At 32.5% G+C, this 22834-nt stretch overlaps 2 protein-coding genes across 5 annotated transcripts; both read left to right on the top strand.

The window, feature by feature from the left end:
• The first annotated feature begins 8653 nt into the window (after positions 1 to 8653).
• Positions 8654 to 12649, top strand: LOC114397442 (putative UDP-glucuronate:xylan alpha-glucuronosyltransferase 3). Its single transcript, XM_028359481.1, has 4 exons — positions 8654 to 8920; positions 9801 to 10007; positions 10362 to 10999; positions 11427 to 12649. Exons 1-4 carry the CDS (start codon positions 8862 to 8864, stop codon positions 12455 to 12457), a joined length of 1935 nt encoding a protein of 644 aa, XP_028215282.1. The 5' UTR covers positions 8654 to 8861; the 3' UTR covers positions 12458 to 12649.
• Positions 12650 to 13410: 761 nt separating this feature from the next.
• On the top strand, positions 13411 to 22513 carry LOC114397453 (nicotinate-nucleotide pyrophosphorylase [carboxylating], chloroplastic-like). 4 transcript variants are annotated; one of them, XM_028359490.1, is made up of 12 exons: positions 13414 to 13491; positions 15139 to 15419; positions 15559 to 15600; positions 16405 to 16547; positions 16776 to 16909; positions 16996 to 17059; positions 17148 to 17230; positions 18768 to 18851; positions 18950 to 19102; positions 20074 to 20250; positions 20952 to 21019; positions 22167 to 22490. In XM_028359490.1, exons 2-12 carry the CDS (start codon positions 15331 to 15333, stop codon positions 22261 to 22263), a joined length of 1134 nt encoding a protein of 377 aa, XP_028215291.1. In that variant the 5' UTR covers positions 13414 to 13491; positions 15139 to 15330; the 3' UTR covers positions 22264 to 22490. The 4 variants fall into 4 exon arrangements, with proteins under 4 accessions (XP_028215296.1, XP_028215304.1, XP_028215291.1 ...); XM_028359495.1 differs by lacking the exon at positions 15559 to 15600 and having other exon boundaries at positions 13411 to 13491; positions 22167 to 22313; XM_028359503.1 differs by lacking the exon at positions 20952 to 21019 and having other exon boundaries at positions 13412 to 13491; positions 22167 to 22513.
• Positions 22514 to 22834: the final 321 nt, after the last annotated feature.

Below are 22834 nucleotides of genomic sequence, written 5' to 3'. Positions count from 1 at the left end.
GATTATGAAGATGAGATATTTAGAAATAAATGCGGGCATTAATCACTGTCTTGATAGAAAGATGGAGGCCGAAAACACATACTTTTCACATGAGATGATGCAGAGAGTGTACTATTACTCTTCAAGATGTCTTTGTTTTATTAGGTCTCTGTGTGGATGGGTCACCGTTAATTGGTCCAACAAACCTTAGTTGAGCTGATTTATGTGAAGAATTGTTAGGAGTTAGACTAGAAGAAGGTGAACTTCAAGGCAGTATGATTAAATCAAGTTGGTTGGTTCACCATTTTCCAGATGTAAATAACCATGGCAGTAATTTAGAACAGGTAGAAAGGTTTACCCGTGCATGGATCCTTCAATTCATTGGAGGTGTCTTATTTGTAAAAGCAGTAATAAAGTTTCGATAAGATACCTCCAATTTTTACGGGACTTTACACGTATTCATGGGGATCTGCTGTACTTGGTTATTTATATAGAGAGATGTGCAACACCATCGATTATAAAACTAAATCAATCGGAGGTATGCGCATCTTAATATAAATATGGGCATGGGAACGATGTACAACTCTGACTCTAAGAAGGACTCCTCCCATAATAGAAAACAAACCACTTGGACATAGGTTAATTGCTTAAAAAATTAGATTTCATTTGAAAATAATATAATGTAAGTTATGTTAATTTATGATTTTTTTTAGGTGGCTGCGACGGGGAAATCAACATATTGGTAATAATGATTTGATAGTTTTTCGTCGCAAACTAGATATTATGAAACGACATGAGCTAAAAACATTTAAATTTATTGGTTAAATAAGAATTTGGCATTTCATATTTCATTGAAATTAATCAAAATTGGAAGTATTAGCAGTTTGTCTGGGAGCCTTACTCGACAAATGTTATGTCGGTGTTGCCTCCAATTTGTTTAGTTGGAAGTGCTGCGTGGTGCACGGTGGTGCCACTAATTTGTTTCCAAGTCATTGAGTGACACCAACCCGATAGAATTTTGAGACAGTTTGGCATGCAACAACCAATTTCAAGTTCTCCTTCGCAACCATTTAACATTCATGGCATATCTTTGAGAGGAAAACATAAGGAAAATTGGGGGCAATTGTTAGCCCCAATGATTAATCAATGGAACAATCGGGCTGATTTTAGGGTCGACGCCTATCCACGACAAGAAGGTCTGCTGAGTTTTAACTCCGACTATATGGTGTGGTATAGGCGTAAAACAAAGATGTTTGTTGACCCTAATAATGCAAACATGGTGACACTGGTATTTTTTATTTTTTCTGTCATATTTAACCTCAAATAATTTATAAAATTTGAGTTCACGAATTTGAACACATAATAATTGCAAGCTGAAGTTGCAGAGACGTTACAGTACATGATGTCGCCACAAGGGAGAAATACATGGACGGTTGACGATCTAGTGTCATATGCGGAGAAAATAACAATTTTATCTAAAGAGCGGGACAAAATAATTGAACCTTTGTCACATGGTTCAGCAACATAACGTGAATTTCCAACCCAACAGTTAAATATTCTTCAATCAAGTGTTGAAACTAAAGGCATAGCCAGACGAAGGGAGACTGTCGAAGCTGAACCATATCTGTACCCACAGATGGCAGAGCGTGGCCATGGAATGTACTACACACCACCAACATTTTCTCAGTATCTGACACAGACGTATCAGTATCCATTCGATCCTCATCAAAGTGATACGTCTACAAGCGAGCATTCATTAGGTGGTATTGTGGAGACATATTTCCATGGCCTACTATGACCCCTTCACAACAACACGATGTTCCAATTGAAACACCTAATGCCCCATTAGGTACTCAATGGAATGTACCCAGAGCAATACCTAATATGGATTAATTATTAGGTGTTGATTTGCGTCACCAATTTTCTCTTGAGGCTGAGCAGCATGAAGAGGGGGGTCATCGTGGCAGAAGAAATCCTGACAGACAGGCATGAAGATGGGATCGTCCATGCGGCACATCCTCATGACATCACCGCCATCAAGACGATTGATTTTCTTTTTAGTATTTAAATTTTTTTTGTATGTTTTTAATTTAAATTTTAGACTTGTATTATCATTTATGTTATGAATGTTAACCAATTGATCAAGTTTATGACACGCACAGAAATATAAAAGTAACTAATTTAAAAAACAAACTTATCATCGATAGGTTCCATTTCATTCAAGTAGACAAATGAAATACATAAATGAATTAATTTAACAACTTCCACATTTAGATTGCATTGGACATCGGCGTCTATTGTGTCCTTGTCTTTCACATCTACTACATTTTTGTCGGTGCTCAAATGGTTCCAGCCAATCCATCTCATTCCTTATCCTTGTTGATTTTGGCCGACCTTTCGCACGAATTGTAGTTGGATCAAGGATAAGTGTCCATGACTCATCAGAAGGAGGAATAGCCGCTTCATTCCCAAGAGGCCACCATTGCGCGAAATAAGCTTTTAGGATGTGCTCATTTGTGTGAACAACATCTACATATTGAAATTAATTCATGCTCACGTAACCACAAGCAGCCATAATGTGTGAACATGGATAGTGAAAAGCAGAATACTTTCCGTATTGACAATAATGGTCATTCAAGTTAACTGCCCACTTTTGTCCGCCACGTTGCGTTCTAGGATTGAAGGTCTCCTCTACTTCAAACCTTGTCAAGTGGATATCATAGACGTGGACGATGTGCGAACAAGCTCCTTCTTGATTTTTTTGAAGTTCTTTAACAACCTTAGAACAACATACTTGTCCTTCATTTAACTGTCTTTGGGTTTGGCGACCACGATCAACAAAGTACTTTCGACACCTACTATATGTGGATTTCACCAAAGCTGTTATTGATAGGTTGCGACAATCCTTCAATACCTTATTAACACATTCTGAGAGGTTGGTCGTCATGTGACCATATCTACGTCCTTCTTGATCATAAGTCATGCTCCATTTTTTTCTTTGAAATGCGATCAATCCATGTACATATGGCTGGACTCAACTGACGAAACTTTTCTAAATTATGATCAAATGTATGTTTACAAGGAGTGTAGGCTGCATCAGAAGGTTTTGTTAGCACCAACAGTTTGAAGTATATGTCAAACATCAATTAACATCATATTATAAATTAAATCTTACCCAATTTCTTCAACATTTCTTTTTGTTTGGCATTGTTGAATTTCCAATTGAAATTACTTGTTATGTGTCGGATGGAGTAAACATGATAACCGTGGGAAGGTTGCCAACCAAGATGTTCGTTAGCAACAACAGACTTTATACTCGCGTGACGATCAGATATGAGACAAATACCATTTTTATTTGTCACGTGTTCACGCAAATGTGCCAAAAACCATGACCACGTTGTTAACGTTTCACCTTCTACTATGGCGAATGCTAGAGGAAGAACACCACCATTTCCATCTTGTGATGTGGCCATCAACAGGGTCCCACGGTATTTCCCGTATAAATGTGTGCCTTCAACTTGTATGATTGGCTTACAATAATTAAAAGCTTTTTTACATTAACTGAAAATCCAAAATACTCTATCAAACTGACGGTGTTCACGACTCACCGTGTTGCCAACAATATCGTCATGCAGTATTTGAAAATAGGATCCAGGAGAGTGATTTTGCATGTGTTTTAGCCACGACGAAAGTTTCGCATATGACTCTTCACAATCGTCATATTCAATTGTAATCGCTTTTTGTTTTGTCATCCATGCTTTTTTGTATGAAACCTTATAGGAAAATGCACTGTTTATCCTTTCTTGAATCAAAAAAACTTTTATTGATGGATATTCTCTAATCATGCCTATTAATAAAATAACAAAATTTAAATAACCAAAAAATGCAAAAGTAGGATAATATGAACATAAAACACGCACCTACTACACAAATGACAATGAAATTTGAATCAAGCTTCTCATGATCTTGTGTCATAGTCATATTCAGACATGTGTGTGGTCCACCCCATTGTGTCACTTTCCATGAATCGGTTTTTTTAGATAAAATTGCCCTCATATGAAATTGGCATGGACACTTTGTGCTTTTATTTGGACAACAAACGATATATTTGTGCGATTTGGTTTCAAGAACTTTAAAACTTTGATGCACCTTCATAACATATTGTTTGAACCTTCATAACATATTGTTTGAGTGCATTTTTTAAAGCATCTTTACTATCAAAATCCATACCAACATATAATTCTTGCCCAACATTAAGAGTAGATGACATCTCCAAACCGCAAATGTCATCCTCATCGGAATGACTCCAATTGATATTGTTATAATGGAAAACATCATTTCAAAATGGATTTTGAATTCCATCTACACCAAATATGTAACAAAATAAAATTCATGTCAATTTCAACAAAATTTTTATTTATCATTAAATACAAATGTTATAAAATGATTAATGTATTCAATTCTTTTTAAAATTGAAATAAATATACCTTATCTTGGTTGAACAATGGTAATTGGTTGAACCATGTCTGTGACTTCATCATGTGTATCATATATACCATTAACACTATCATCTTCATCTAAAGAGTCTTCAACGTATGAATTAGACACAAGATAATCATCATCATCTTCATCTTCATCTTCATCCTCATGTAAATTGCTTACATTTTTTGGCGGTTTCGTCTCATTATTAGATAAATTATGTCCACGTGATCTAACAGAATTTGCAGAATGAAACATAAAACCACCAACAACATCATTTTCTATGTATAATTCTAAAACTGACATTTGTTCTTGTCGTCGAAAACTTTCGATCATAGTTTCAACATCTTCGTCATCACAAATTTGTAATGCAATATATTTTCCTGAAACTAAAAATCTACAGCTTATACAAGAAATAATTTCATTATTTGTTAACCTTACCTTTTCTCCTATCTTTTTTTTTTTTCAACGCATTATAACTCATTCCATGATTAATTTGAATTGCTTTTTTACTGCCTTCAAATATTATACCGATATTCTCTTCATATACCCTTCCATTGAAAGACAAGACTGCTATAACAGAATTCATCTTATACCAAAATATACCTACAAATTTTTTTATAAATAATTAATCATACTAACAAAAATTCAACTACGAAGCAATTTTATTAACTCCAAAATTAAATACTCTAAATCTAAAAAATAACACACTACAGATTATAAGTTAATTCTAAAATATATATATATATATATATAAATCTAATAAATACTATATATCAAATAATCTTCAATTAAAATTGGTATTAAAATGGGAGACATACCAAAAAATAACAAAACTTCAATTAAAAACATTTATCTATATCTAATAAATATTACAGATTAAAATTTCATTCAAAAAATAATAAAACTTCATTTCGGAGCAATTTTAATAACTTAAAAATTAAATATTCTAAATCTACAATTAAGATTGAATTATTTTTTAAAAACACATAGTATTTTTTAAACGGACACAACCTAATAATATCTGTAATTTTTTTAAACGACAAATAACATTGAATTATTTTTATATTAGAAATAACTAAAAAAATTATACACATATATTTTTTAAACGCACCTACCTAATACTATTTATAATTTATTTTTTAAAACAAATGACATTAATTTATTTTTACAAAGTACAAAAAATTAAAAACAAATAATATTTTTTAAATGAAAGTAACCTAATATTATCTAAAATTATTTTTATAACAAATGACATTAATTTTTTTTACGCTACAAATAAGTAAAAAAAATTAAAAATGGATTGTATTTTTTAAACGGACAACCTAATATTATCTATAATTTTTTTTATAACAAATTACATTAATTTATTTTTACTCTAGAAGTAATTATGAAAGTTTAAACACAAATATTTTTTTAACGCACCTACCTAATACTATCTATCATTTATTTTATAACAAATAACATTACGAAAATTTAAACAAGAAATATTTTTTTAACACTAGATATATGTATAAAAATTTAAACACAATATTTTATAAACGCACTTATCTAATATTATCTACAATTTTTTTTATAACAAATAAAATTAATTTATTTTTACACTATCCATAACTACGATAAATTAAACACACTTATATAATATTATCTACTTTTTTTTTAAACGCATCTACCTACTCCTGACTATAACAAATAAAATATATCTAATACTATCTAATATTAGATTAGATTATTTTTATACTAGAAAATACTTCGAAAAATTAAATACATCTATCTAATACTATATAATATTTTCTTGAATTCACTTATATTTTATTTTAAATATAATTATTAACTAAAATAATTACAAATAATTAAATATCAATTCTAATTATATTACCTGATTGAAAATTTAAGTAATATAATTAATAACTCAAATCATTACTAACTAAAATTGAATAATAATAATAATATAAAAATTTACATCATACCTAATTGAAGCTTTGAATAACACCACCACCAGTCAAATTTTGTTTCAAACACCACAAACTTAAACTCCAAAAACTCAAAACACTCAATCAAAAGACAAGACAAGAGAAGAATGCTTATTTGGTATTGTAGGTGCAAAGACTCGTATTTAAAGGCAAAGGAAAAACTTTCCTTACAACGTAAAAAAATAAATTAAAGCTTGTTATTTCTGAAACCCTATTTAATTTTTTCTTCATTATTTCTGAAAAGCTTATGAACCCTAGCAAAAAGACACAGTCATGCATGAATTGAAACCTACCCTCATGGCACTGGTGGAACAGCTTAGCCTACACCAATACCGCAAATGGCATTGGCGGAACCAGCCTGCACCAATACCGCCACTTTGACGGCGGAAATAAACACATGAATGATGGATGAATGCATGGAGGTGGGATGGCATGGGGTATCTCGCCAATGGAAGTGGCGGAACCCCATGCATGAAGAACCCGCTCCTCGTGCTGGCGAGATACGTTAACCCACTCCTCATGCTGGCGGGATACCTTAAAAAAAAGGATTCCCTCCAAAAAAAGTTTACAAACAGACCCTCTGAAAAAAAAAGTTTGAAAAACCATCCTCTTACGTTATTTTGCCCAAGTATGCACTAGTTTGGTGCAGTTCCCTTCAATTTCTAGTTCGTGCACAAAACAATTGAATAAAACTTGATATAATACATGAATAAAATTATATTATATAATGTTAATTTTTTTCATTGTATATAAATTTAATATTGAAGATAACACAAAACAAATTTGTTTTCATTGTATGCAAACTACTCTACTTAATAGTTTTTTTATATATTAAATTATCATGATTCAACCTTCAAAATAATTTTTTTTATTGAATGGATCAAATTTATAATTTTTATAAAATGATAGTGAAACTCCAGTCATAAATACCACTAGTTTTTTCTTTAATTTTTGCTACCTAGGACCACTGGATAATATTTCTATTTCGCTCATTCAGCTCTTCTGCTAACCATACCTTTTATATTTGGAAATATCAGAGCATGACATAAGTTTAGAGAATACCATAAATAAATAAATTATTTTGTAAAAATATAACTTTATAACAATATAGAAGTTTATAAACATTTTTTTGCATATAATTAAATTATTAGTAAATGAAATATTGAAATTCTATTTTACTGATTAAATAATTTTTATATGTCATATAGTAATAAGATAAGGAAAAAAAATTCCAAAATTGAAAAAAAAGGGATAACTTGATATCATACGTGTGTATGATTTGAAAAAAAAAGAGAGAAGCTAAAAAAAAACAAGAATGAAAAAAAGAGAATGTGAAAGAAAGAAAAAATCAGAGAGAGAGAAAGCGGAGACCGAGGAGAGTATGCAAGTCTCCAGTAAAATAAAGAGAAATGAAAAGTGTATAAGCATAGTAATTTTTTTTTTTTTACTTGATTGGACATCAGTTTACTTGTTAAATCCCAATGATTTAAAAGATGTCGTATAGCTTATAAAATAAAATAAAGAGCTACTTTCAGATCATTAATTTAATTTTAAAATGTTGACAATATCACACTAGCTGAACAATACTTACAACTTCTGCACCCTACTAACTACAGTATAAAATTGTATCAATTAATGAAAAATAATCCTTAGAAGATTGTTAAATGTGACAGCTTCCAAATCCCAAAAAATGTAAAAATAGGCAGGTGCAGGCAGCATCAATAATTAAATCAAAATATATTAAAAATGAAATGTGTGTGAATATTAAAATAAGAAAAAAAATCTATTTGATGCATTAATTTCTTTATATTTATCCATTATTAAAGAATATTTAATTATAACTATTTCATTATCTAAAAAACTTTAAGACAGAAGTATTTATTATATTTTTAACTATAAATTCATATTTATCTATCTCTTAATTATTATATATTTATCATAAAAAAAAATAATAATGGAAAATTAAAAATCATTTTAGCAAGTTGAAAATAATTTTAACACAAATTATTAGTAAATAACATTATTAATTACATTTCTTAAACCAAGGATTCTAACGCAATGGATTAAATATCTGTTATGTTTAATTTCTTCAGTCAGACATTAACATTTTCTTTAACAGTAAAATTCTAAACAATGTTCAAATGAAAAATAAAAATAAAAATATTAAAATAAATGAAATATAGGGAAGTAGTACTAGCTGACTAGGTCTCTAAACTTCTTACAAACTGATAAAATGCCGGTTTAACCCCTCCACGACCACGGTCATCCCATTCCCAGCTCTGATTATAGCTCTTTCCTTCAATTCTATTTTGCTTGATCTTTCTTTCTTTTGAATTGTGAGACTTACTTTTTCTCCTACTTTGACCTTTTTGTCCCTGCATTCTGCTATCGTTTGGCGAAATCTGATGCTCCCTTGAGCTGAATCGGACAATGAGGGGACCCTCCCCGAGCTCCGTGGAACCGCGCCACCGCTCCTCCTCTTCCTTCAGGTTACTTAATCTTAGTTGGAAATGAAATTCCTTGCTTGTGGCTGGGATACTTTTGTAATTTACTACTTAACTAGTTCATCTTCGTTTCCCAATTTTCGTGTTTGGTTTTAATGATCTTGAGTTTCATATTAGATGTCACATCTATTTGATGTTTTGTTGTGAGTGTTGCTTTTATTTCTACGGTCTGCCGGCGAAGTTTGTGTAGCGGAAAACTATTTCTGCCCCATCAGAGAGGCGATTTTCAGATGCCATAATTGCGAATTTGTATGACCTAAGGTTTTACATTGCGGTTGCGATCGTGGTTTCATCGCATTTCTTGACATTGCGGGATGCGGCCACAATTGAGGTCGCATTGCGGTTTCGGTAAAAGAAATCTGAAGAGATATATTTGAGAGAAAATGAAAAACTGATAAAAGGGAATAAATAATGATTTCATTTGCTAGTTATTCTGAGATTACAGATCTGTATTTATAGATAGATTTCAGATTTCTAACTAACTTCTAACTGTCTAACTAACGTGTAATAGACATTTAACCACTATGGTTAAATCTAACTAAGACAGCTGCAGTTGAATAACTGTGGTTCTGTATATTACATTAATGAGGACTTTCAAAAAACCTTGATGTTGCAGCCACAATCACTGTTGCAGATCGTTTTTTAAAACCTTCGGTGTGATATGTTGATAGGATCTTAATGTATTATCAATGTACTAAGAGTTGGATTTGAGATTCATGCATACATTGGAAGTGATAAAATACTTAGTTGCTTCTTGTTGAACTATATTGCTGCTTGCTCTTGCTATTTGGACTCTCTCATATTTATAAAATACTAATACTGATACTGATACTGTTTTTTTTTTTTTGTTCTTTTCTTGGTGCAGTGAGGATACTGGCAAGAGAAGGTCTCAAAGAATTAAAGATTTTAAAGATGTTGAGAAGGCGTTGCATATTCCATTCCAAGACAGGATTATAACTTGCAGGCCGAATTGGAAGTTAGTTTTGGTTATTATTGTATTGGGAACCTTAGTTACAATTTTCCATCCTCCAGCTGTTTATAATACTGATCATCTATCAAACTCTTTATCACGGTATGTCTGTTTTTCTTTTTCCATGCTTTCACATGTTGCATCATTGTATTTTAGCTTTGGTAGTTTCCTGTTATCATATAGAGAAATTATAATTGTACAACAAATTGTACTTTTCTAGAAAATGAAGTTTTCTCATGGATTCCCAACACAGCAATGTGCATCAATGCCTTATTAGAATGGAGAATTAATTTACAATTATTAATTTGTATCTGTCTATGTAATATGTATACATCCCTTCAAAGATTATGTCTTGTCTTCTTGAAATGCTGTGGCAATTTATTTTTGCAGATTATAAACAGTGATTTGTATATAATTACATCTTTCTTTATTTTGTTAATTTCTTGTTTTTTGCAGGCCAACTTTTATAAACAACTGGAAAGGAGGGTTCAATGGCATTGATTCACGTTATGCATCATTATTAAATATTGAGTGGGACCAAGTATCTAATGTTCTTGAAAATTTGAAGGATAAGGATACATACCAGGGTGTTGGCTTATTAAACTTCAATGACAGTGAGAATGACCAGTGGAAGGAGCTGATACCAGAAGCTGAGCATGTAGTCCTTCACCTGAACTACACTTCAAGTAATATTACTTGGGATGTCCTGTATCCAGAATGGATAGACGAAGAAGAAGAATACGAGTTCCCTACATGTCCAACACTACCTAGGATTCAGGTACCAGGAAAGCCTCGGCTTGATCTTATTGCTGTCAAGCTTCCCTGCGACAAGTCAGGGTGCTGGTCAAGAGATGTAGCTCGTTTGCACCTGCAGATTGAAGCTGCGAGACTTGCTGCCTCATCCAAAGGATATCATCCTGTGCGTTTGCTTTTGATCACTGATTGCTTCCCAACCCCAAATCTCTTTACTTGCAAGGAACTTATACAGCGTGAAGGGAATACCTGGCTTTATGAACCCAACCTGAATACACTTAGAGAGAAGCTGCAGCTGCCCATTGGTTCATGTGAACTGACAGTTCCTTTGAAAGCTAAAGGTCTGGTTCAAATGAACTCGTGTTTCTATGCTATGCTTTCATTTTGTCCTTGCTCCTTGTTCTTTCTCCTTCCCCCAAAATCTTGTTTCCATCTTGTTCTGTAAGCAACATTCAGTTTTAGTTTCAAAATGTAAGTGCACCACATTTTCTTCTATTGAAGACAAAAAAGAAAATAAAAGGTCAGCCAAGGAAAATGCTCTAACCATACTTGAAATTAGTTTTGCTTTTACTGTTTTGTTTTAAAGATTAGTTTAATTCAAGTAATACTCTTGTCATTCTTAAAATACATACCAAAGATACAAGCCTAGGTGTCACACCTGGTCTGTTGCTTAATGTGGCTTCTAAAAATTTTGTCACCTTTGAAGTTTCATGATCTATAAAGTTAACTGGATATGTTGATCAGAGACTAACTGTATTCCTTTAACAGAAAATTTTTATTCAGAAAGGCCACACCGAGAAGCTTATGCAACCATCCTGCACTCTGCACAGATGTATGTTTGTGGAGCCATTACTGCAGCTCAGAGTATTCGCATGTCGGGTTCAACACGAGATCTTGTGATTCTTGTTGATGAAACAATTAGTGAGTATCATAGAGGGGGCTTGAAGGCTGCTGGATGGAAGATCCATACAATCCAAAGAATCAGGAATCCAAAAGCAGAACCAGAGGCATATAACGAGTGGAACTACAGCAAATTCCGTCTCTGGCAGCTAACAGATTATGATAAAATCATTTTCATTGATGCTGACCTTCTTATACTTAGAAACATCGATTTCCTTTTTGAGATGCCAGAAATATCTGCCATAGGAAACAATGCTACGCTGTTCAACTCAGGTGTAATGGTGGTTGAACCATCAAATTGTACATTTCAACTTCTTATGGATCACATCAACGAGATTGTCTCCTACAATGGTGGGGACCAGGGGTATCTGAATGAACTCTTCACATGGTGGCACCGGATTCCAAAACACATGAACTTCTTGAAGCACTTCTGGGAAGGTGATGAGGAAGAGAAAAAAGCAATGAAAACTCGTCTCTTCAGAGCTGATCCACCAATCCTTTATGTCATCCATTATCTGGGTAATAAGCCATGGCTTTGCTTCCGAGACTATGACTGCAACTGGAATGTGGACATCCTGCAGGAGTTTGCAAGCAATGTAGCTCATGCAAGATGGTGGAAGGTGCATGATGCAATGCCAGAAAACTTGCAGAAGTTCTGTTTGCTTAGGTCCAAGCAGAAGGCTGCATTAGAGTGGGATCGTCGACAAGCTGAAAAGGGAAACTACAGTGATGGTCACTGGAAAATTAAGATAAAAGACCCAAGATTGAACACTTGCTTTGAGGATTTCTGTTTCTGGGAGAGCATGTTATGGCATTGGGGTGAAAAGAATTGGACAGATAATTCTACTGTTAACAATTCACCACTTATTGTCCAAACCCAATCTCTCTCTTCCTTATGAATTTACTTCTCTTTATGGTTATACTTCCATATATTACTGTAAGTTCTACATGTTTGCAGTCTGTTTCTCTCATATTACTATTGTTTGGGAGGAAAATGATGGCTAAAGTTTATTTTTGGTCCAAAAGTATTGTTTAGTTCAAAGGACCTTATAACTTCAAAGCATGTGCGAATCTTAGTACCTTTCATATTACTTTTATGTTTAGTTCAAAACGATGCCGTGTTCGCTGTAAAATTAATTAATCACATTTAATTAAAAAAACATTTTTTTCAACTTATTATTAACTAAAACTTGATATCAAGTAAAAAAACATTAAAATTAACCACTCAATTAATTGAAGAATATTTTAATGAAAATAATATTAAATAAAATAAATATATTAAGTTTTTTTTATTTAAAAAATAATATATTTTCTCTTGAGAGTACAACCTCATTTATGTGACCTACAATTCTATTTTTTTAAAATGTTATAACTATAGTGAGGTAAGTGTGTGCATGCACGTGCAAAATATAAAAATTGTTTAATTTTGATCACAACATTTAGAATCCAAAGATATTAATTTGACAGGGATCCTTTAACAAACATATTCCCAAAACAGGTCCCTTTTGAAACATTTTAAGCAGCGGGTCTATTTTTTATACCGGGTTTCGCCATTTTATTTTTACAAAACATTTATATCGCCATTCGTATTGGCGTAAAATGAGTAAAAAAAACACCTCATAATTCTGCAAGTGGTGCTGGCGAAATACGTCCAGCACAAGTTGCTCCAGTCAGGTCGCCATTTGTGTTTGGTCTTTTCATCACACAAAAAGCCAACTATAAAAAAAAAGTTGCAGCTATCAATACGAAAAAAGCTAGCCTTTCAGAAGTATTATTTGTTTTTTTGGGAGCCAGCTACCCCATTCTCTCTTCCCTCCCCTTTATATAACACCTTATGAGTTGCAAAATAAATACACTTGTGCAAGATTTTTCTAGTTTTCTGAAAGCAAAACTTGGGAGACAATGTGCATTGCAGTCCCAAGATTTCCTCCAAGTTTGTTATTTCCCATATCTCTATCATGTTAATATTTGCTTGTATCTCTCATTTTTAAATTAACGTATCATTTACAATTATAATTTTTTTAGAATTAAGTTTTAATCTCAAATTTAACTGAAGTAGTAATTTATATAATTAGATTAATTTTTTAGAAGTTATTATTATTATGATTAATTATTTATAACAATTTTTTTGTAGTTATATTTTGGTATATGATGAATTCGGTTATATATAACAAATAACATTAATTTATTTTTATACTTACAAAAATAATGCTCTGAAAAAGCTTCCTGTGCACTGCGCAAAACCCATCTTATACATGTTTTGCTAATGGGGTTTGCGAAACCCAATGGAGCTTCGTATTTTGCCAACAATGTTTGCGGAACCACATGAGGTGTTTTGCCAGTCTTGCAAAATGCATGGTGCTGACATTGTACGGGATAACAATGTGTTTCATCAATGCTGATGGCGAAACATACCACATGATTTTTTTTACTCATTTTATATCAACACAAATGGTGATATATGTTGTTTCACCAAAGAGAATGGTGAAACTCGTATAAAAAACAGACCCTGCGTAAAAAGTTTCAAAAAAAATCTGTTTTGGAAATATGTTTATAAAAGGATTCATGTTGGGTTAATTTGCCTTGATTTGACAAAGTTTTAAGTATCTTATTGGACAATTTATAATCCTTTTCAAAAATAAAAATAGGACAATTAGTAACAATCATTAGGACAGGTATGTGCAGTTCTCTTCCATTTCTAGTTCACGCACAAAACAATTGAATAAAACTTGATATAATATATGAATAAAATTATATTATATTATGTTAATTTTTTTCATTGTATATAAATTTAATATTGAAGATAACACAAACTACTCTACTTAATAGTTTTCTTTTTGTATATATTAAATTATCATGATTCAACCTTCAAAATTAAATTTTTTTATTGAATGGATCAAATTTATAATTTCTATAAAATGATAGTGCAGCTCCCGTCATAAATACCACTAGTTTTTTCTTTAATTTTTACTACCTAGGACCACTGGATAATATTTCTGTTTGGCTCATTCAGCTCTTCTGCTGACCATACCTTTTATATTTGGAAATATCAGAGCATGCCATAAGTTTAGAGAATATCATAAATAAATAAATTATTTTGTAAAAATATAACTTTATAATAATATAGAAGTTTATAAATATTTTTTTTGCATATAATTAAATTATTAGTAAATGAAATATTGAAATTGTATTTTACTGATTAAATAATTTTTACATGTCATATAGTAATAAGATAAGGAAAAAATGAAAAAAAAAATTACAAAATTAAAAAAAAAGGGAGAAAAAAACTTCTCAAATGCGGATAACTTGATATCATACGTGTGTATGATTGAAGATAAAAAAAATAAAGTTTGATATTATTATCGTTACTAGCATCAATGGCTTGTAATATTAGATTTAACTTCTTAAACCAAGACCTTGGTTTGAATTTTTTATTAATAAAAAAATGTAATTAAAAGAAAAAAATCTACTAAAAATAATGAATAAGATTCTTACATATATATTAAAAATAATAAAAAAGTAATTTCAGAATCAGAATAACTTAGTGAGTCACACTAGGAATGAACTATTTTGATTTCAGAATCAGAATAAAGGTCACTCCCAACTTTCATGCCATCTGCATTGCCTATCCTCCTCTCTGGTTGAAGTCCCAAAACAAACTTGATAAAATCTTCAAATTAATAGTGCCAGAAACACCAGTCAATAATTTCCCCAACTTCGAAATCACGAATTTTGAAACTGAAGAGAAAATATTCTCAAATTGCGTTTGAATATGGCTATAAGCTGCAACAAACAAGAATTCTTGCTACGACCCGTTTTTCACGCTAGAGAATCCACCACAGCGTTTCTACCTCCACTAAGGTCTTTGTTCTTCTTTATCTTATCCCCGCAATAAAATGCGGCGTTTCGTTTCATTGCTTTTGTTAAGTGTTCGTAGCAAACACAAACACGTCTCTCTCCAAAAGCCTTACGTTTCAGTAATTTGGTTCATTTCTTACAGCCTCTCACTTAAACTCCCACCGCAATCACATTCAAAAGTCAGGTAAAATATTATTCTGAGAAAGAACTTGTGATTGTTATTATAATTCTAGAATAGGGTATAGTGAAAAATAAGGTTAAACAAGTGTTATTGTCAAATTAAATCAAGCATTTTTCTTGCTAGTGTTACTCGGTGATATATATGGTGATGTTTATTAAACATGTATGCCAATACTTCTATTTTTGTTTGTAAATGGCAACGTGTATGCGTAGTTAATATGAATTTCTTGTTACTGTTTGTGTATGAATCCTGGCAATTGGAATTAAATAATTAGTTAAACATGTAATTTTATTTTTGATCCGTAGGAATCAAAGACAGTTACCGGGAACTTTACAACAACATACGCACCCTCTTTAACCAACTGAGCTAGATTGCCTTGCTAGATTTACATATGTAATTGATTAAGGCCCTGTTTGAAAGAGCTTATTTACTGCTTATTTGGACTTATCTTATACATGAGCACTTGTGTAAGTGTTTGGTATAACTTATGAAAATAATTTTTGATAAGTCCCTAAGTTGTTTACTTTTTTTTTCTACTTATTCTGATAAGCTCTTTAGGATAGCTTATGAAAACAACTTACAGCTTATGTAAAATTCGTTTAATCCTATTCCCCTTTCGATGATAAAAATAACTTACAATACAGGTGATTCTATACTTTAATTAAGTTGTTTATCCAAACAGGCCCTATATGCTTAGAAACTTACTGAAGAGTGTTTTGCTGGTCATAGTGGTAATATTTTCATGTGTCACCTGATAGACTTCATGTATTTTCAGATTGATTTGTTTTAAATTGTGTACAAGGGCAGGAGGGTTGTTAAAATGTCTGCAACTGAAGTCACAAGCTCTAGGATATCGTACGAGTCCTTTGCAATAAAGCCTCCTGAGCACCCAACTTATGATTTGAAGGGCATTATCAAGCTAGCTCTTGAAGAAGATGCTGGGGATCGAGGTTTATTTCTGAACGTTTTCTTAAGTTTCTTGCGCTAGCTGCCATGTTTCTTCCTGAGTTTTAAATTTATAATTCACACTCTTGAGTTGTTAATGTTATCTTCACTGTTTATTATAAGCAAGTGTAAATTCTTTTATGCCATTGGGCTTTGGCAAATTGCTAATACTGATACATACTGTTATTTGGTAGTTATCATGACATTGGGTATCAATGTTGTTTTGATTGTAGGTGATGTAACATGCTTGGCCACCATTCCATTTGACATGGAAGTGGAAGCTTATTTTTTGGCAAAGGAGGATGGCATCATTGCTGGAATAGCTCTTGCAGAGATGATATTTCATGAGGTTGATCCTTCTCTGAAGGTATGAAAGCAATATGCAGATGGTCTATCATTATATTTGTGGTTGGTGCTTGGCTGAATTATTGTAGGATTACTTTCAACTATCAGGTGGAGTGGAGTAAAAATGATGGAGATTTTGTCCATAAAGGGCTACAGTTTGGAAGAGTTCATGGTAAGGTCATTATTAGGAAAACATAATTACAAAAGCAAGTGGCTTCATTTGTAATTAATTTCATGAATGACTTCTATTGATTGTGCAGGACGGGCTCATAACATTGTTGTAGCTGAAAGAGTAGTGCTAAACTTTATGCAGAGGATGAGTGGCACTGCAACTTTAACTAAGGTAATCTGTTGTTTACTAAAATATTTTCTTTTTGTTGAATTTTTTGTAATATGCTTATGCTAACAACTACCTAACAGTTTGTGATTATTGAACTTAGTTAGCTAACATTATATGCTGTTTTAAAGGTCTCTGTAAGGCTATTGAAAATATTTGATGTCAATTATTGACAAAGTTGGGAATATTGGATCACAATTGCAAAATGGCTGAATTGGTTAGATTTAAGATGATTTACTTGGGTTTTTAGCTATTTTGTCTAGAGCATAGTTGTTAATATCATGCTATAGTGTTCAATGGCTTGCCATAGGTTCTTGCACAGCTGCACTATGCTAAATGTATAGCATGGCACTATGCTACATGTATAGCAGCTGACTTTAAACATAATAGTCCAGAACTATCTTGGGACGAAACAAGGTTTTCACTTGTTGGAGATGAGTTCTTTTCAGTCTGGGATAATAAACACAAATGAATAATTACTTAAAAATTCTATTAGCTGTTTTTGGTGCATAGTTATAGTTTTGAATGGTATTACAAATATCAGTTTGTCTTTTGCTTTTCTTTTTTTTTAAGATGTTATTTTAAATTATATGCATTATAGTTAGTGTTATGAACTGCCTATTGTGGCAATGGCAAGTGCTATATTTGAGAGAACTATGGTCTAGGATAGTTTCCATACTGTGTAGGCTTCTCATATATCTTAACCCAATTTTTTTGAAAACCTTTGCAATTTGCAACAACAATCAAGTATTGTGCCACCAGATAGATTTGGTGTGCACCCCAACTTTGTTTTGTATATATTCTTCCCAATCTTAGTTTTCCTGGTATGTCATCACGACAACATGCTCATCAATGCTAAGCTTGGTTTGTGATCTTGTTGGCTTTGCTGCCTGATATTCACTACCATTTAGCATTGCTAGTCTTGCCATTTGGTAGACTTTTCTTTTTGAGTTTGATAGACACTTTGCAACCATAGCTTACAGTTGAAGCAAATCTATAATGTGATATGGTCTCCATTACTTTCTGATAGGAACTAGTTTTAATAATAACAGAAATGAAGTGTTCTTTACACTATAAGAGAATGCTGGATTCTGGAGTTCCAGCCTTGGGAATAGAGACTCCTAGAGTGAGAATTCCTGCCTTAGGAATGGCGGCCAATCTCACTCAATACCTCCCTTTGCACTAATTTTCTACCCACTCTTCACTCCCATACTTCCGTTTTATCTTCTCATTCCAGTCCTTCCTTCCTACACTTGCCTTGTTACAGCCCTTTGCATCCAAATTCCCCATCTACCCATTACTCATAGTGCTCATGAAGGCTGATAATTTCACAAATTGTTGATGATAATATGGCTTCTTACAATGATGTTTGTAAATGTAATGAAACATATCAATGTCACAAATATGAAAATAAGTTGACGTATGTAGTCAGATTGAATGTAAAAGATGGTAATGTGTTACATCTCACTTGACCCAATAATTAGTAAAACCTTTATTATCGTATAATTCTTGACTGTGTTATAGATTTCATGTTTTTCCACAGGCAATGGCAAATGCAGCATACCCTGCATATATGTTGGAGACTAGAAAAACTGCTCCAGGTCTTCGTTTAGTGGATAAGTGGGCGGTATGGACTTTTGGTCACTTCCTTCCAGTAATTAATAACCATTTATACTTTTGCACATAAAGTTTACTCAATAAGCTAGTGTACATGTGCTTTGATAGGTATTAATTGGTGGAGGTCGGAACCATAGGATGGGTTTGTTTGATATGGTGATGATAAAAGATAATCATATATCAGCAGCTGGAGGTGTTGCTGATGCTCTTAAAGCTGTTGACCTGTATCTGGAGCAAAACAATCTTCAAATGGAGGTTGAGGTGGTGCTCTCTTTCATTGTTCTACACATTTCTTTTCTTTTTTCCATTTTGAGGTCTTTGTGGTCTTTTCTCAACTTCGAAAGTTCATGAAAATTGTGACACTTGCCAGGTTCCAACTGTGACTTATTAGCAGTTGCTGCTGTTTGCCACACAATAAACTAATAACTATTTCGTGTAACAAATGATTTGTTGATGCAGCAACAAGATGATAGGAATAGATTTTACTGACAAGTAATAATTCCTTACAATAGGGAAAATCCCTCTTCACTGAAAAACAAAAAAAAGCAGATAGAAAGAAATACATGTGGTTTGTTGAGGGTCTCCTTCCTGCAGTAGAGTCCTAATTCCTTATTGAATTGAATGATTGACTGGTTGCCCTTCTCCCCCTTGCATCCCTCTTATCATTTCCTTTACCAGATTTCACACCTCCGTACCCTCCTTCCTTTCCTGCCTGCCACATTTGCAGTGGTGACAACTGAAATTCTCGTCCCTACTGCCCTAGTAACTGTATCTGGTGTAATGATACTGATATGTTTTTAGTTATCAATGGAAACAACAAAATATCAGAATGAGTGTGTTGAAAAGAGAAAGGCACGAATGAAATGAGAGCAATGCTCCCCTAAGTCAGAGAAAGGTTATCTGAGCTCCACTTTTTATTCTAAATCCATCATACCCCACCGCCAAATCCACAATCCCAATTATAACAGAAATATTCCTCACCTTCTCTCTCCTCTAACTAACTCACTAACCCACAGTGCTCACTACAACTCTCAGGCCTTACTATGTTTGGGCGTTCTAGAGTATACCTTAAAGGGCCTATCCATTTAGAAGCTAATTTCCTATCAGATACTCATCTAAAACTTCACCTGTCCTCAATATGAATATTTGGGTAAATGCCATGTAACTGCTGAGTGGCATAACTTCAGTGGGGTGCCATTGGTGTTTCAAGGTTTTTTTTGTGTTTTTTCCAGGTGGAGACCAGGACTCTTGAGGAAGTGGAAGAAGTTTTACATTATTCATCTCAAACAAAGACTTCTTTGACTCGAATAATGTTGGACAATATGGTTGTACCTCTACCAAATGGGGATGTGGACATATCTATGCTAAAAGAAGCTGTGCAGTTGATAAATGGGAGATATGAGACTGAGGTATTCACGACTAAATTTGCTTAGTTTAATCTTCACAAAATATTTTTGATTATTTGTTAGAATAAACGATGCAGAATATTTTGGTACTGGTTTTATATTTTTATTTCTATCATTCTTGTGTCTGTCAATTTGTTGAGAAACTAGCATGTCTACTCAGTTGTTTAATCGTCTAAAGAGATAGATGGAAATTCGCTCAGCGATATGTGATGTCCAAAATTATGGGTACTCTTTAATGTTGGCCCTTATGCCTAGAGATCATATTTTTATGGGTTCATGGCTCATGCGGTGAAAGATATTGTTTTGGTTGTCATCAGTTTGCTAAGTCATATTCTCTTTTTCCTTTGGACTAGTTGGTTTTTCTTGCATTGTCGTGATCTTGATTAACTTGGGTCACTTAATTTCAGAATCTCGGATATTATGTGGATATCATAAATTGAGAAATGCTAGCGACGTTCTCTAACACTTTTTTCAACACGCTTTGTGATTGACCAAAATTTGTTAAAGATGAACAATTTTAATGGGTCTCACTTATCATTAAAGGTTCTATCTTAATTTAAATATGAGATCATCAAAACTGGTGGTTATCTACAGATTTCAGCCAATCAGAGAGTGCTAGAGGGAATGGTAGTAGCATTCTTCTCATAAATTTGGACGAGGATGACTTTAGGTACTAATTTCTAGTGTAATTTTTGTGATGTCAGGCATCAAGCAATGTCACACTAGATACTGTACATAAAATTGGGCAAAGCGGAGTGACCTACATTTCTAGGTAAACTTTAAGTTTGGTTGTTCCACTTCATAGAATCTGGTATTATTATACATTTTGCTTCCTTTTCTACTTAAATAAATATTTAGTCGTTGAAGATCTTGAAATATTTTTATCTTGCATTAATATGAAATTAAAAAATTATATAAAATAGACAATAATTAGAGGTATTAACTTGAAAAATAAATCATAATTTGATGACCCAAACCAAATCAATCCGATTTTAGTCTGATTGGTTCGGTTTGGATAGTCCATTATATTTTTAAGTTTGAATTAAATCAATCAAATTATTCGTGTTTAGTATATTCTGATATATTTAGGATAAGATTATTAAGTATTTGGATAAAACTTCTTGGTGTTTAGTGTATTCTGATATATTACTTAGTATTCAAATATTTATAGTTTCTTGATATAAAAAGTGAGTTGTTGAGTTGTTTTATTGTTTATCTGATGTTTGAGTTACATAAATGTAACTCTTTTAAAATTTATTATTTCATTAAGTCATTTACATTTTCTTATATTTTTCATTAATCGTATTTTATATGTAATATTTACAATTTTTAAAGTTTTTTTTATGACTTCTTATTATTGGTCCTAAAGACCAGTCCGTTAGCCCGTGGGCCAAATGGGTTATAGACACAGACAAGGCATAATTGTGGTCCATTTAGAAGTAGATTAGGTTGGCTGTCTTTCTAAATGCAGATCAAAACGAACTAGACTGACTCATCCACCTATAACTAAAACCAACATTCTTTTTGCATACACCGACTCATGCTCACCTATAATTAAAACCAACATGGTGTATAACTCTTAAACAATGTTGGCCAATGCATGCGTCAACAAATATCCTGTTTTTATAAATTACAATCTTCTGTACCATACATGTAGGGTAGGAATCCTTTTCTTGATTCTTCTAAGTCAATGATTACGATGATTTTTTTTTTCTATTTTGGTAATTGGCATGGCATGGTTGTTATTGTATAAAAAACTCACATATAGTGCTATTTCCTGATAATAATACCATACTCTTGCTTATTGCATGTTCTTTTATCAGGATCGAACCTAGTCCGTTATGGATTAATTGTAAGATAATTATCATATGAACTGAGGATGCAGACATAATACCATACTGACTTGGCTTTTTTGGCAGTGGTTCGTTGACTCATTCTGTGAAAGCACTAGACATCTCCCTCAAAATTGATACCGAATTAGCACTCAAAGTTGGAAGGCGCACTGGACGAGCTTGATTGGCCTTCTTAAGATATTACTATTATCTATCAATATTTTGTATCGGGTTTTTTTTCCCCTATTTTGTCACTTTTGTGTGACTTTTTTTTTTCATAGGCAAATAAAACAAATATATATTATGGAGCACAAGAAGTGCCATGATACACAAACAGAGTTACCCCTATGCTGATCAAGACAGGAATCTTGTTATTCGTGAAATAATATATTGCTACCATATAAAATAATATATAAGTGGTTACCGAACATGAACTACATACTTTTTTTTTTATTTGGCGAAATGAACTACATAGTTTAGCATTTGTTTATACACGTAAGTGACGTAAAAGCGTGACAATATGCAAACAGGATAATAATTTGGGGATCTTTATCAAGTATTCGAATCTTGATTGGTCTTTGGGATAAAATAAATCGTTAGAAAGAGAATATCGATTTTGTGTGCGCTTAAAGTTTCCAAAGAAGATTTATTAATTTTGGAATTGAATCAGGAGCCGTGGAAGAGAGATTTAAGTTATTTTTTTAAGATATTTTTTTTCTTAAACGAATTTATATTTAATTGTTACGTTGATAGTA

This window comes from Glycine soja, chromosome 2 (genome assembly GCF_004193775.1).
Source record: "Glycine soja cultivar W05 chromosome 2, ASM419377v2, whole genome shotgun sequence".
Classification (NCBI taxonomy): domain Eukaryota; kingdom Viridiplantae; phylum Streptophyta; class Magnoliopsida; order Fabales; family Fabaceae; genus Glycine; species Glycine soja.
Note: the sequence above shows the minus strand (reverse complement) of the source record. Positions and strands in the feature narration are given on the sequence as shown.